Raw genomic sequence first — 16,344 nt, 5'->3', positions numbered from 1 at the left:
TAGATGGTAATTTTTCCAGTCCACAGTTAATGCTGGACACAATAGAGCAAGAGGTAGCAGCTGAGTGTCTTCCTTTCTTCCAGCGCTGGTGTGGGCAGGACAGGCACCTACATTGTAATAGACAGCATGCTGCAACAGATAAAAGACAAAAGCACAGTTAACGTCCTGGGATTCCTGAAGCATATCAGGACACAGCGTAACTACCTCGTCCAGACTGAGGTGAGGAGTGGTTGCAGGTGCTTTCAAGAGATTCTAGCATGTGCTTTATTTATTTTTTTAAGATTTTATTTATTTACTTATTCATGAGAGACACAGAGAGAGAGGGAGAGACATAGAGAGAGAGGCAGAGACACAGGCAGAGGGAGAAGCAGGCTCCATGCAGGGAGCCCAGTGGTGGGACTTGATCCCGGGTCTCCAGGATCACGCCCTGGGCCGAAGGCAGGTGCCAAACCGCTGAGCCATCCAGGTGTCCCTAGCATGTGCTTTAAAAGAAAGCTGAATGGTACTGGGGAGAAAATTCATTCTCCTAGGGCTCAAAGGAATTTACAGGTTTGAACTGGAAGCTATCCTGACCGTGAGACTATCCTCTGACTCACAGTTTTCCATTTCTGTGTGGATCTTATATGTGATTTCTCAGTAACTACACCAACACTTAGGAGGCAGATATAGCTGTATCTAAAGCTGTGTTTGATGCTATGGGGAATTAAACATGCTATCTGGCCTGAAAAGTAGCATGGTTCTGAAAGCCTTCATTAAATACATTTCTCCACTGCTTGCTACATTGAACCTATTATTTTGGGCATGATACAGAAATAAGTTATGAGGAATAAATAAGTAAGTGTTGGAGTGAGCCACCTAGCTATAAATGCTTGAAGGAGTTCACGGGGAGGTCCCTGTATGAAGAGTTGATCTGAGGTCAACTACATGCCTTGGATAGACGTGGCTGCCCCTTACCAGCTCTCCCATACTGTTGTCCCTTTTAGGAGCAGTACATTTTCATCCATGATGCCTTGTTGGAAGCCATTCTAGGAAAGGAGACTGAAGTATCTTCTAATCAGCTGCATAGCTATGTTAACAGCATCCTTATACCAGGAGTAGGAGGAAAGACACGGCTGGAGAAACAATTCAAGGTAGTGGTCTAAATAAACTTCCTTGGTCAAAAGGCAAGAAGTAAAGAAATGGCTTGAGTTTGGGGGTCATACCTTTTTGGCATGAATGTACAGACTAGAAGGGATTACCATTTGTATTTGTCAGATGTAATGGAAAAAGAATAAAGTTTCAACCTGAGTATGAATTGTTGGGATCCAAGTAGACAGCACAGTGTTATATTTCCTTCTAAGCAACTAATGGCTTAATCTGAAGGTAAATATCGGCAGCTCCAGGCCACAGTGATCTAATACTTTGAGTCAGTCACTCTAGTCTAAAAAAAAAAAATCCTCTGTATTTTGTCTGAACTAACTTATCTTACCCTTAAGAATGATTTATTTTTAGGATGGTATGTCAACAAATAAGCTATTTGAAAGACTATCAGATAATTTTAAACTAAAAAAGAGATGCTTAAGGCATACTAGAGAGAAGTTAACTCTCTCAAAGGATTCTTCCTTTGCTTGGATAAGGGCATGAAGAAGTTTAAAGGCAGTTAAGGTTAATATGTAATTAACTGAGGGAAAGACAAAAAAAAAAAGATTATAAGGACATTAGAGCAATTAAGATCATTAAGAGTGCAATCTTTTATTCTACTTTTAAGCACTGTCCCTCTAATTACTAAGTACTTTCTTATTAGTCTCTCATTAGTCTTTTAAATTTTTTTGTGTTATTCTACACGTAATTTTTCATTTTGTATCAAGATAAAAAGAATGAGGTGAATCTGTGCAGTTGTAGTTTTCATGGAAAAACTTGCTGTAGATTCTAAAACCATCATTTAAATACATGAGACTGCCAAGCAAATGGAGTGGAATCTATTTTTCATTCCATAACAATCTTAAGTTTCTAGCTCTCTTTTCCTAGCATCCTAACTATTAGAAAAACCATTTGAGGTAATTAATAATGAGGACATTGAATCTCATTTTAAATGTTTAAAATTAATTCTTAAGAAATTATGGTACTTAATTTTTTTTAAGTCCTACCTCTTTTATTTCTGCAATATTTGTTTCCACATACTTTGATGAATTTCTTTAAAGAGATCTCTTCATTCCACTGGAAACTAGGTAATTGGTTCTTTTGTAGGTACTAACCACTTCAAGAACTTAAGTAGAAAGAAAAAATGAAAATTAAAAACTTGAAAACTACACCCAGGACCCTGGACAGTAGAATGGAAGCATTTGGAGGTCATTTCCTTATGTTAAGATGGACCCTTACCCCTAAAAAAAACGCCAGAAGATTGACCATAGTGTTCCACCAAGCTACGTAAGAACAGGAAGAGTAACCAACTACTGGTCTACTTATCATGACATTAGAACAATGTTAGTTTAGTTCAACAGAAATGTCCTGAGAATCTAGGAAGTTAAGTTCAAGAAACAGGATTAGCTCTTAGGATCATAAAACAGTTTTTTCTAGTATAGACCCACCTGAATCTCATGCCTGTGAGAAATTACAGAAGACCGATTCCAAAAGTGTGACATTTTCAACCCAAAAATCCAGATCAATTCAATAAATACCTACTGCCCACATTGAACCTGTTACCAGAAGCCTATGGCCTGATAGTAGAAATAGGACAAGCATATATGTGACCACTACTGAAACACAAAAGTATATTCTTCAGGATAGAAAAATGTTTTTGCTCTTCACTAATCCGATTTTTGGGGAAGATTGTTTGTTTGTTTATTTAGGAGAGAGAGAGAGAGAGAAAGCACACACAATAGAGTACAAGCAGAGGGAGGAGCAGACTTCTTGCTGACCAGGGAGCCCAGTGTGGGACTCAGTCACAGGACCCTGGGATCATGACCTGAGCCAAAGGCAGATGCTTAACTGAATGAGGCACCCAGGTGCCCCAGAAATCCGATTATTGATAGCCTTTTTTTGCCATATCATCAAGCAAATGCTATCAATTATAACTCTGTCCTCTTGTTTCCCAGGTTTACTGAGATGTAACTGTTATATAACATTGTATAAATTTAAGGTGTAGAAAGTAAAGACTTGATGCTTGCATATATTACACAATGATTATCACAATAAGGGTAGCTAATATGTCCACAGATACACCTTTGAATGAAAGCTAAAATGTTGCTTTTCTTTCAGCTGGTTACACAATGTAATGCCAAGTATGTGGAATGCTTTAGTGCTCAGAAAGAGTGTAACAAAGAAAAGAACCGAAACTCTTCAGTTGTGCCATGTAAGATCTTAAAATCAGTTTGACTTGGTGGTTGAGTGTGTTAGTATTTTTCCATTGAATTTAATGTATTATGTAAAGAGGCAGCTACTACCAAGGGGAATAGTTATGCCAGGAAAATTAAGGCAGTTTGATCAAACTAGGAAGGGTGCCTGTCAGTGCCAGCAAATTGCTGCATCAGTGTGACATGAAGTCTAGCTTCCGTTCACCTCAAAATGCAAGAATTATGGTACTTCTACATTTGAACTAAAAAAAAAAAAAAAAAAGTAAAGCCATTATCACTGTGGCACTAATACTCCCAGAAAACTTGAGAGTCTCAGGTTAATCTGTACAACTGGAATGCATTATTACATTATTTTGGCTATTGAGATCAAGGCACTGTGGGTGGGTGGGGACCTTTGTATAAATAACTCAGGACCCAGCAGAGGATACGGTGGGTGTGCTACAGACACAAGCATTGGTGGTCATTGGAGAGATTATCTCTACTGACAAAGGCCATTGTTTCCTAAACATATGAAAAATATGGATAAGGGAATGGCAAAAGAGCAGAAGTACAATGTGTTGGTATAATTGTAAGAATATCAAACCAGGGCCAAAAATTATCTGAAATCCTCTGTCATCTCTGCACAGAGTGTTCTCTTCGTGATTTGCTGTGAAAACCCCTCTCACAGTAAGATTTTATTCCTCTAACGCCTCTATCCTTCTGGGAATGTGCAGTAGAATTCCATTTACATTCTGCCTTAGCTGACGCTTTAGCTTAGTTAAAAAATATAGGTAAGTTTTAAAATGAAAGAGGAGCCAGGGAAGTAGATTACTCACCAAGTGAATCTCAGAAAGCAGTATTGGTTCTAATAAGGCAAATGTGGTGTTTTTGTTGTTTTCCATATGATAGCTGAGCGTGCTCGAGTGGGTCTCGCACCGTTGCCTGGAATGAAAGGAACAGATTACATTAATGCTTCTTATATCATGGTGAGAGTCAACAGTTAATTATAAATAAATTCAATTAAACTAAAAGGTGCTAAAGAGCAGATAACCACCTATGTGGCTGATTTCATTTTTCAAATAATTTCTCGATATGTAGTATAAAAATTAGATTTCTATATCTGGTGACCTCTAACAAAAGACTTCTTACCGGTGGGGGTACAAAAATACTTTAAGAAAACTGTGTGCTAAGGAATTAATTTCATTGTTAATTTCACCCATCTAGTGTTTGAATAAATGCAGAAATTGCTGTTAAGTAAAAACAGCAGGGGTAACTAGAAGGGAATTGTACGTGGAAAGAAAATTATCTACACGTGTTAACATATACATCTAAAAAATAGCCAAATGTACTGACTGCCTTTTTCAATTGTTTTAGTGTGGTCAAAACAATGCTGTCTTATTTCATGAACATATTTTACTACCACGATGTCAGAATAAAATGTTTGTAACTGCTGATTTTCCATCTTCCTAACTGAAGGGCTATTATAGGAGCAATGAATTTATTATAACCCAGCATCCTCTGCCACATACTACGAAAGATTTCTGGCGAATGATTTGGGATCATAATGCACAGATCATTGTCATGCTGCCAGACAACCAGAGCTTGGTAAGCAAAGCACATCTGCTATATATTAATGAGCCTGTGAGGCCATAAGCATAAATCATTTTGATACCTCAGCACAGGGCTCCACTGTCTGTATGTGCTAGGGAGGGCATCTAGACTTCTCTCATCTTCAGGTATGAACAGATTCCTTTTGTATTCTTAACAGTTACTGTCCCTGTCAGTTCCATTAGTTGATTCTCTGATGCTATACATGGCAGGGCAGTAGAAGGTTTTGGAACAGGTCCTTTTAGTATCCTCATTAATATGACCTAAATGTGACCTCTCAGTTGCTGTATGTCACATGTGAAAAACAAAATAGCAGCTAACATTTGAGTACGTAACCGTGTTTACATGTATTAAGATGCTTTAGTCCTCTCTACCCCTTTATAACACAGGTACTGTTATCTCATGGAACCCCTAAGAAAATTGAGGGAAGTAACTTGCCTAAATACATACACAAATAACTGGAGGCAGGATTTGAACTTGAGTGACCTGTCTTTTAATCCCTTTGCTATGCTGTTTGTCCCACTGCACGTCATAGAAGGGTTTTCCTACCCTCCCCAAAAATTTATATCAAAAGTGCTAATTAAGTATCATTATTTCTCCCCCATTTTATAGGCAAAGTAGATCCATTACAGGGAAGGAGATACAGAAAAACTATTTTGTTCCAATTTAAAGGTGCTTCTAAGACCTTGACAGCTACAGTCCCTTTCTCTCCTCCCTTGAGTCCTTCCCTGCTGTGGTCTCAAGACTATATAAAAGAATGGTGAATGAATTTATCAAGATAAGCTTAAGTTTCAGAATTAGTTGAGTGTTCAGAAGTTATTACGTGGACATGTAAGCCCACAAAATAAAAAGAAAAAAACAATGAGGAGCTGCTTCTAGAAGTATCAGATTAGTGAATTTTTTAATCAAGAAAGAACAGCCTGTGATTGAACCCCTAGTCTTGATGACATGCATTTGACTGTGTGCCCAGTCAGTAGGAACTTCTTCACTTTGTCGCATTTTGCTCCAGCTTCAGAATACCAAGACTGCTTCTGTATGATAGAATGGCAACAAAATTGAGAATCTTAGCTAAAAACTGGAGTGTAAATTTTCAAATTAGCTGGCAATAGGGGTCTATTCTGTTTGGCATGTGGAAATTGGAGGCATTTAGGGTTGTTAAAACGTTCATTTGTTGGATGAGTCAGTATTTTGTTATTGTCACTTAACACAGGACAGTCACCAAAAGTATCTACCCACAGGCTCATTTGTAGTGGGGAGGTTGGACCACCTGAGTCCGTACATGTTCCACAGACAGTGAGGACAGTGAACTGCCCTGGAACAAATCACTTCCATGTCCTGGGCTAAGGGAGACCTGGCTACAACCCTGCATGTCTGTATCCCCAGCTCCGGGGTCGAAAGATTTGTGAATGCATCGTTTTCCTAAAAATGTAGATTCTTTTTATTTGCTTTCTTATTTATCACTGTTATAACTTTACAAGACCATGATTCTGTGACTAGCCCCAAGTCACTGGTTCTGAGCTCAGAAAGCACTTTTATAGATACAAGCATCTTTACTCTACATATATATTTGTAAGCAGAATAACCACGAGACCAGAGCTCTTGCTGAATTAAGGAGCAGCATGTATTTTTCATAGTCTTTGAAGATAATCTGTTATTCCCTAGTTTGCTATCTGTATTCAGAAGGGTTTTTTGAGGGTGTTTTTGTTTTTAGGGTTTTTTTTTTTGCCTTTCTTCCATTTTTATTAAAATTCCTTTGCCAGTCAGGCCAATTTGATAATTTACAAATTTCTTAGAGGTACATAATGTTATTCTCACTTTTCAGATACGGAATTTAAGGCCTAGATCAGTTTATTCAGGATCACATCCAATCCTAAATACTATGCTTATTAATCTCTGCGTATTGATTAAATTTATAGGCTCTATTCATTATTGCCTTACATTTTTAATATGTTAAAAGGGTCTGACTTCCATTTCCTTGGACAAAATGTATTAAAACCCCTGACAGTTACAGACTTCTTTTGTATAGACTAAACCCAATTGCTAATCTGTTTCCCCTTATGCTGAGCTTTAAAAATAAAAATGTACTTGGCAATAAGCTATATTGAAACTTGAAAGGGTGATAAGTCTTATTGGACTGTTGGCTCATTTCTGATGCAACAATGTAAGATTAAACAAAACCTTCTTTGTTTTGAACATTATTCAGAATTATTTCTGACTTCACTAGTAGTATCTAAGCATTTTCAGGAAAATGCCCATAGAAATATAGACATGCCAGGCAAAGTGTGCCATTTGAACTGCTTAGAAAAAGAGACATGGCAGTGGAGGTCAGGGGTCTTACTCTGATCATCGTATTTATCACAGTCTCCAACCTATGTACCCCTTAACTTTTTCTTAGGCCTCTACAGTTTTCAGGGATGGAATTCAAGTACCACGCCTGAATATTTATTTTTAATCCTAAAATAGATGAACATTTAAAGCTTGCCTGATTCAAGGCTGAAAGACTTTTTCTGTGTTAATCTCCTTTTGAAACCTAACATGGATAGATTAACTTTTCTTTGAAAGAGTACTTTGTACTTCGTGCCAACATAAGCTTATTTATGCATAACCTCTTTCTAGACAGGTTCTGCTGTTTACCATTTAGTAGCAGTGTGATTTGAGACAACTTAATGGACTTCTCTGAGTCTTGATGTCCTCCCCTGTAGGACACATGATAAAAATGCCTTACCTCACTAGCAGATTGTAAAAATTAAATAATGATGAAACTCCTTGGCAAACTGCTAATAATCAACTGTAGAACTGTTTTCATAATCCATAGGAAGTAAAAACTAGGATGTCTTGGTTGCTTAAGCAATTGTGAAATAATACACTAACTCCAGTGGAGAAATATTCTGTAATCTATCATAGAAAAAAAAAAAAAAGGTCAGCTCTAGATCATTTAATTTTAATATATCACCTCTAGAGGGAGCAATTTTGTTTGCTACAGTGACCTAGGTGGAAAGTGCTAGGAAATGGTTATTATCAAGGATATTTTAGAATCACCACTGAACTTGGCATGATTAGATGGTGACTCGGGAGGTATGGGAGATAGCACACGTGATATATCAATTTGCAAGAAAATTCAAAAGCAAATGTTTGACAGCACTGCAGAGGAATTTTTTTCTTTGGGGGGTTCCCATAGGCAGAAGATGAGTTTGTATACTGGCCAAGTCGAGAAGAATCCATGAACTGTGAGGCCTTTACCGTCACCCTTATCAGCAAAGACAGACTGTGCCTCTCTAATGAAGAACAAATTATCATCCATGACTTTATCCTTGAAGCTACACAGGTAACTTAAACCTCCATTCCTCATTAACAGCCATACATGGGCCCCGCATCGTCTTTCTAAGTAATAATAAAGTCACTTGCCACCCTCGAGACAGGCCTACGCATTTGAGTATGACTTAATTTTAAATATGTACACTTCCCTTTTTCCTTCCTTCAAATATTTGCTTTTTCCAGCTGGGTAGGTGAAATGTAACAGTTCCTCTTATTGAGCATGCATACAAATAGGTCTGTTGACCTAATTATGAAAACAATATACTAGAGCTCAATATTCTCTTTGCCACCAGAAATGTAAAGCTTGCAATGTGTTACAGAAGATAATAGACTTTTTTTTTAGTAAATGACATCTTGAAAATGGGGTGGAAAAGACAGAAGCTATCTTATATTAATAATTTAGATGCTCTAACCCTTTGTCTTTTTTCCTTTAAATTTATAGATAAGACAGAATAGGATATTAAGTCTCTTATAATTTATTGTCACTTAAGATTGTATTGTCCCCTGAACAAAACAGGATTCCACCATCATGACTTGGTCATTTTTTAAGGACAAGCACTCCTCCCTAGTATTTAGCATTTTTCTTTTTATCAGCCCCAGTCTGTCATTCTTCAGTTATCTCTAATACATACTTTCTCAGGAGCGAGTTCTAGTCACCAGATTACAGGAATAAGGAAATAAAGGATGGGCTGTGACTTGTTGTATTGGTTATAGGATGACTACGTCCTAGAAGTTCGGCACTTCCAGTGTCCCAAATGGCCTAACCCAGATGCCCCCATCAGCAGTACTTTTGAACTTATCAATGTCATCAAGGAAGAGGCCTTAACAAGGGATGGCCCCACCATTGTTCATGATGAGTATGTATCTATTTCTTAATTTTAAAATTCAAATATTTTTCTTGTTGAATTGCTAAGGGAGTGGAAGGGGAAGACAGACTCTCTCGCTTGTGGCCTTTCTGTGTTACCAATGTGTATAGGTGCCCATTGCAGATGTGTTTGCATTTTAATGTGTCAGACCTTCCCAAGGCTCCAGATATTCCTGGAGGGTAGGTTCTAGAAAGGTGAAAGCACTATACCAGCTACAAAACTAGACTTGGCAAGCTTTCTGAGGTTTTATGTTTTAAAAACAATAAGTAAGCAGAGAATTTAATTAACTATTTATATTAATTATTTTTAATCCTTACAGTGAATTTCAGCCAACACTTATTAAAGAAAAAACTTTTTAAATATGGTTTAATTGATTAGGAGCGAGAAAGTTACTATTAATGATTAATCTAGAGTTTACAATGTGTTTTGAAGTTTAAAGAATGACTCAGAGAATAATTTGCCTCTAAGCATCCACATGGTATTCAAACCTAGACACCTTCCTCTCTAGTAAGAGGGAAAGAATCATAGGTAAACTTTATGGTATTTAGACGATATAATACAAACTTCATGGCTGGGATTGACCTATAAATCAGTTGTGTAATCCCAGATTGCTTAGAATCTCACAAGCCTTTAGCTAATATGGCACTGATTATAGATCCTCATTTTTCTTTTTTCCAAGATTTACTTATTTGAGAGGGCATATGCATGAGTGAGGGGAAGAGCAGAGGGAGAAAAAGAATCTCAAGCAGACTCTGCACTGAGCACAGCCTGACTCGGGGCTCCATCCCATAACCTTGTGACCATGACTTCAACCAAGAGTCAGATGCTCAACAAACTGAGCTACCCAGGCACCCCCTATAACCTCATTTTTGTTTTACTTCCAAGGTAGCTCCTTTGGTCAGCAAATTCTCAGTGCATCCATATGTTCATTAAATTAGCAACTACTTTGGAAGCATAGATATTAATCAATTTGAAAGTAAAGTTTATTGTTAAGTCTTTCATTTTTTTCTGAACTAATGCTGCATGAAGTGAACACTGACTCAGTACCTGTAACCTCAAATCTCAGTTCCCTTGTACTTGAAGATGGACATATTGTTGGCTGCTTCCAAAGAATTTTATGTTCTTTTTTAAGGAAATAACGACTATTTCAAAATGTTGACCCGACTCTTAATTAGATTAAGATTAGCTTTAGTTAAATACTCTAAGATGCCTAGAAACATTAAAACTGCCCCAGTGTTTAAATAGCATAGGCAGCATCAAAATAATTGTTACTGCTCTACGAAAATTTGGGGTATGCAGTTATAGTATACAGTTAGGACTGCTTCTAGAGTTTTTTTCCCCACTAATCTGTATTAGCTATTCAAATACCTCTGTGCTTTGCCAGCTTCTACCAATTCAGACTGAATTCTAATGCTGCTGTCCAGTTCTGTGACTGATTTTACTGGCATTTTGTCTTCAATTCAGTAGTGCGGTTAAACTTATATTTCATGGTAAGGGAAGTGAGAAAGAAAAAACTAGCAACTTGTTAAACTATTTAAAAGAACTATTTGATTCATTTGTCTATATTCAATTTGGGGGTATATTGTCTCATTCAGTGATTATTTTATGCCACATGCTGAATATGTCACCTCTGAAATTAATCAAATGTAGCTTGTTCTTAAGCCTACAAAAGAAAAGAGCAAATTAATTCTGAACTAGATCAGCACATGCCCACATAGTGAGCTGGATTAAAAGCCACCTGAAGAAACGTGTTCCTTCCTTTATCCACTCTTTGGGAGATAAGCAATTCTGTAGAAATTACTTTTCCACATTACTCAAGCAAATTTGAAATTTTTAAACAGCTGCTAGCTGTAGTGCAATATTCTGAACACCAGTTAGTTTTCAGTTTCCATCTTACCTACTTTTTGCACTTCTAAATATCCCTTCCTGGTAGCCTACAAATACCTCAAAATTTAGCACATCTAAAACCAAGCTCCTCATTTTCCCAGCCTGCCTCAGCCACTGAGTTGTGCAAACCAGAAACATAGGAAAGTCCTCTTGGTATGCCCCCTCACCTCCACATCTAACTGGCTCTGAGTCTTATTGATGTACACTTTCCAAATTCCTTTACAATCTGGTCAAAACAGTCCTTCATTGAATTATTTCCTGCAGGGCACCTTGCCCCTGGAAAAACTATTTCCTTTGAGGGTTTTTTCGGTCAACAGACACTTTAAAAGTCCCTCTCTTTGAAACGGTTCCTAACTCATCCCAAAGGTAATCATGTAAAATCCCTAACAAACATCACATTCTTACCAATGCTGTTCTTGTGTAGCACATCCTATTGCAACTACTTGTTCACAGGACTATTACCCCACATCGCTGAGACCAGCAAAGGTAACTTATTTGTCCCAGTCTCCATTGGGTGAAGTCAGTGCCTGACACGTAGTGGCTACTGTGCTTCAAACTGACCTGCAAATTAAGGATATGTACAATATCCTTAATATGAACTTTCTCCAGAGAGCCTTGTGCCTTACATTTTGTTTACTGTCTTTGCCTACTCAAAAGTAGAAAAGAGAAGGCCTGACTGCTTGCATTTAAGTCAAAGAGTTGAACTTTGAGTGGACAAATTTGGTATTTGGTCTTTACAGAGATCTCTTAACACCTTCTTTTAGGGTTCTCAGCTGTGTGCCAGATGGATGAAGTTTCTAGATAAATGATCTAAGGATAAAATTCCACACTCAAAAGTAAGCTGATTCTATTTGAGGAGAAGCACAGCTTAAAGGCAAACTGCTTTATTCACAGCATCCTATATTCAAGACAGTTTTGTTCAGAGGCAGATCTATAACATTACTGTCAAATTGTTTAAGCAGAGCCTACAGAAGAAGTTTGGAACATAAGCACGGTTTTTTACAGTCTCATGAGACTACAGATTAGATGTTCACTCACAGAAGAACAGTTTCTTGTGCAAATATTTAATGTTACTCACTTTGGAGATATATCTATCACCTTTTTAAATCTCCTAGCAAGCAAGCTAATTCCATTAACAATTCTCAAAGTACTATCTGAGGACTGCTGATTGGGAAGGAGGCAGGGATTTCAAAGGTCAAAACTATTAAAACAAAAAAAAAAAAAAAAAAAAAAACTATTTTCATAATAATGCAAAGATACTGTTTGCCTTGTTCATTCTCACTCTGATGGCTATCATAATGTGTGCCTACATGGTCTTGTGTTTAATGTTTTCTCAGTTCCAGTTTTTGATATAGTATATTGATAGATATAGCCCAAATAAGCAGAAGCTTTTTGAGGAACATTTTCTTTTCATTTAGTCCTGAGATAAGCCATAAGAGGTACAGAAATATATGGACTTCTTTCTGTATAACTGCTACAAAGACACCCACAAATAACCTAATTCTGTTTTTCATTTGAACCTCAATATTACCACACTAGGAGGGTAATTTTAGGATCCCTTCTTCACATATGAGAAAATGGGCAGTGTGAAGCTAATAGAGCCTGTACTATTTGCTACACAAATAGCAAGTAATCAGAACCAGAACCAGCTAACATAATATGTGGGGTCCCATGTAAAATGAAAATACGGGAACTCTTGTTCAAAAATTAAGAATGTCCAGATAAAGAGTCCAGATGCTCACCAGACTTGAGAGAAGAGTGGATGAACTCAGAACCTCAACAAAGTAATAGAAAATACAAAAAAAGAAACAGTAACTAAAATGAAAAAATACTCTAGAGGGAATTACAGCATGTGCACATATGCTAACATTCCCATTATAAGGGTCCCAGAAGGAGAAGAGGAAGCAGAAGGTGCAGAAAACTTCCCTAACCTGGGGAAGGAAACAAACATCCAAGTACAGGAAGCAGAAACCACAAACAAGATGAACCAAGGGAAGTCCACAACAAGACACATAATAATTACAAAGATAGAATTTTTTTTTTTTTAGATTTTTATTTATTCATGAGAAACAGAGAGAGAGAGGCAGAGACACAGGCAGAGGGAGAAGCAGGCTCCATGCAGGGAGCCCGATGTGGGACATGATCCTGGGTCTCCAGGATCACACCCTGGGCTGAAGGCAGCACTAAACCGCTGAGCTACCCAGGCTGCTCAGATAGATAGAACCTTAAAAGAGAAAAGACAGGTTACTTAGGAAGCCCCATAAGGCTATCATCTGATTTTTCAGCAGAAACTTGCAGGCCAGAAGGGAAGTGACATGATGGATTCAAAGTGTAGAAAGGAAAAAACTCACAACCAAGAATACTGTATCCAGTTAACATTCAGAATCAAAGAATAGTTTACCAAACAAAAATTAAGAGTTACTCAACACTAATCCGGCCTTAAAATAAATGCTAAAGACAACTCTTTAGGTGGAAAAGCAAAGGCTGTAAGTAGAAGAAAATTTCACTGGTAAAAACATATATATATATAACAAAGGAAGTAGATCATAAAACTAGTATAAAGGTTAAAAGAAAAAAGCAATGAAAATTATGTATAAAGAATTACAAAATAAAAAGATGTACAATAGGACATCATATACATAAAATGTAGAGGGGTATAAGTAAGATGTTTGAACTTTAGCAACCACTAACTTAAAATAGACTTATATACTTAGGATGTTATATGTGAACCTTACAGAAACCATAAACCCAAAACCTAGAATAGATACACAAAAATAAAGAGAAAGTAATCAAAACATCACACTAAAGAAAGTCATCAGTCACAGGTAAGAGAGCAAGAGAAGGCAGAACACAGAACTACAAAAATACCCAGAAAACAATAAACAAAATGACATTAAGTACATGCCTCTCAATAAGTATTTTAAGTGGTTTAAATGCTCCAATCAAAGGATAGAGGGTGACTGAACGTATTAAAAAACAAAAAACCCTGTTCAGATGCTGCCTATAAGAGACTCACTTCAGCCCCAAATACATATACAGACTAGAAGTTGAAGGGTTCGAAAAAGATAGTCCATGCAAATGGAAATGAAAAAAGCTGAGGTAGCAGTATATATATATATATATATATATATATATATATATATATGACAAAATAGACTTTAAAACAAAGAAGGTAATGAGATAAGGATATTACATAATGATAAAAGTATCAATCCAACAAGGGGATATAACAATTGTTAAGTGCTCCGACATAGGAGCACCTAAATATATAAAAATATTAACAGACATAAAGGGGGAAACTGATGGTAATAAAATAGGTTATCCAGACAGAAAATTAATAAAGAAACATTGGCCTTGGACAACACATTAGGCCAGGTGGATTTAATAGATATATACAGAACATTCCATCCAGAACAGCAGAATACACGTTCTTTCCAAAAGTGTATGGAATATTCTCAAAGATAGATCACATGTTAAACCATAAAACAAGTCTCCATAAATTTAAAAAGACTGAAATCCCATCAAACATTTTTTCTGACCACAACAGTATGAAACTATAAGAAAAAAACTGGAAAAAGACAAACATATGGAAGATGAGTTAATGAAGAAATGAAAGAGGAAATCAAAAAATACCTAGAGGCAAATGAAAATGGAACACAAAATCTTTGAGGTTCAAAATCTTTTGAGATGCAGCAAAAGCAGTTCTAAGAAGGAAATTTATAGCAATACAGGCCTACCTCAGGAAACAAGAAAAATCTCAAACAATCTAACCTAGTAACCTAAAGGAACTAGAAAAAGAACAAACAAAGCCAAAATCTAGTAGAAGGAAGGAAATAATAAAGATCAGAGTGGAAATAAATGGAGACTATAAATAAACTACAGAAAAGATCAATGAAACCAAGACCTGGTTCTTTGAAAACTGGGCAACTTTTAACCAGACTCCTCAAGAAAGCAAGCAGACTCAAATAACATTAGAAATAAAAGAGAAGTTACAACCAAGTCCAAAGAAATACAAAGGATTATAATAGACTATTAAAAATTATAAGCCAGCAAGTGAGATATAAATCTAGAAGAGGGCAGCCTGGGTGGCCCAGTGGTTTAGCACCACCTTTAGCCCAGGGCATGATCCTGGAGACCCAGGATCGTGTCCCATGTCAGGTTCCCTGCTTGGAGCCTGCTTCTCCCTCTGCCTGTGTCTTTGCCTCTCTCTCTCTCAGGTGCCCCCCTCAGTGCCTGTCACCAGTCACCCTGTCCCCCCGCCCACCTCCCCTTCCATTACCCCTTGTTTGTTTCCCAGAGTTAGAAGTCTCTCATGTTCTGTCACCCTTACTGATATTTCCCACTCATTTTCTCTCCTTTCCCCTTTAATCCCTTTCACTATAAAAATTGGGATCCCTGGGTGGCGCAGCGGTTTAGCGCCTGCCTTTGGCCCAGGGCATGATCCTGGAGACCCAGGATCGAGTCCCATGTCGGGTTCCCGGTGCCTGGAGCCTGCTTCTCCCTCTGCCTGTGTCTCTGCCTCTCTCTCTCTCTCTGTGTGACTATCATAAATAAATAAAAATTTTTAAAAAATTATATTCTATCAATAGATTCAGGAAAAGCATTTGACAAAATTCAACAACTACTCATGATGATAAAAACTCTCAACAAAAGGGGTTTTCAGGGAACATACCTAAATAGAATAAAGGCCACATGACAAACACAGCTAATATCCTACTAAATGACGATAAGCTAAAAACTTTTCCTCTAAGATCAGGAACAAGAAAAAGATACCCACTCTCAACATTTTTACTCAGCAAAGTACTATAAGTCTTAGCCACAAAAATCAGACAAGAAAAGTAATAAAAGGCATCCAGTTGGTAAGGAAGAGGTAAAACTGTCACTATTTGCAGGTGATATTACATATAGAATGAATGAATTTAGTAAAGTTGCAGGAAATAAAATCAATATAATCTGCCACATTTCTATACAATAATAAAAAAATGGCAGAAGACAACACAATCCCATTTATAATTACATGAAAAAGAATAGAATAAGAATAAACTTAACCAAGAAGATGAAAGACCTACACTCTGAAAACTGTAAGACACTGATGAAAGAGACTGAAGATGACACAAATGTAAAGACATACCTTGCTTATTTCAACAGTTAATATTAAAAATGTCCATTCTACCCAAAGTGACCTACATATTCAATACAATTCTTACCAAATACCAATAGTACTTTTCACAGAGCTAGAATAAATAATCCTAAAATTTGTATGGAACTACAAAAGACCACTCACAGCCAAAGCAGTTTTGAGAAAGAATAAAGCTGGAGGTATCATAGTCCCTGATTTCAAACTATACTACAAAGCT

General features: G+C 37.0%; 1 protein-coding gene across 5 annotated transcripts in view; it reads left to right on the top strand.

The window, feature by feature from the left end:
* The window catches only part of PTPRG (protein tyrosine phosphatase receptor type G), a 706,326-nt gene that overhangs the window by 677,182 nt on the left and 12,800 nt on the right, over positions 1-16,344 (top strand). For all 5 annotated transcript variants that reach the window (XM_072785567.1, XM_072785566.1, XM_072785569.1 and 2 more), the window contains 7 exons: positions 84-219; positions 984-1,130; positions 3,238-3,331; positions 4,221-4,297; positions 4,788-4,916; positions 8,098-8,244; positions 8,949-9,091. In XM_072785567.1, coding sequence (XP_072641668.1) covers positions 84-219; positions 984-1,130; positions 3,238-3,331; positions 4,221-4,297; positions 4,788-4,916; positions 8,098-8,244; positions 8,949-9,091 — 873 coding nt within the window. The remainder of the gene's footprint in view (positions 1-83; positions 220-983; positions 1,131-3,237; positions 3,332-4,220; positions 4,298-4,787; positions 4,917-8,097; positions 8,245-8,948; positions 9,092-16,344) is intronic.

The sequence above is a fragment of the Canis lupus genome, chromosome 19 (assembly GCF_048164855.1).
Source record: "Canis lupus baileyi chromosome 19, mCanLup2.hap1, whole genome shotgun sequence".
Classification (NCBI taxonomy): Eukaryota; Metazoa; Chordata; class Mammalia; order Carnivora; family Canidae; genus Canis; species Canis lupus.
The sequence above is the reverse complement of the archived record's forward strand: the minus strand, read 5'-3'. Positions and strand labels throughout refer to the sequence as shown.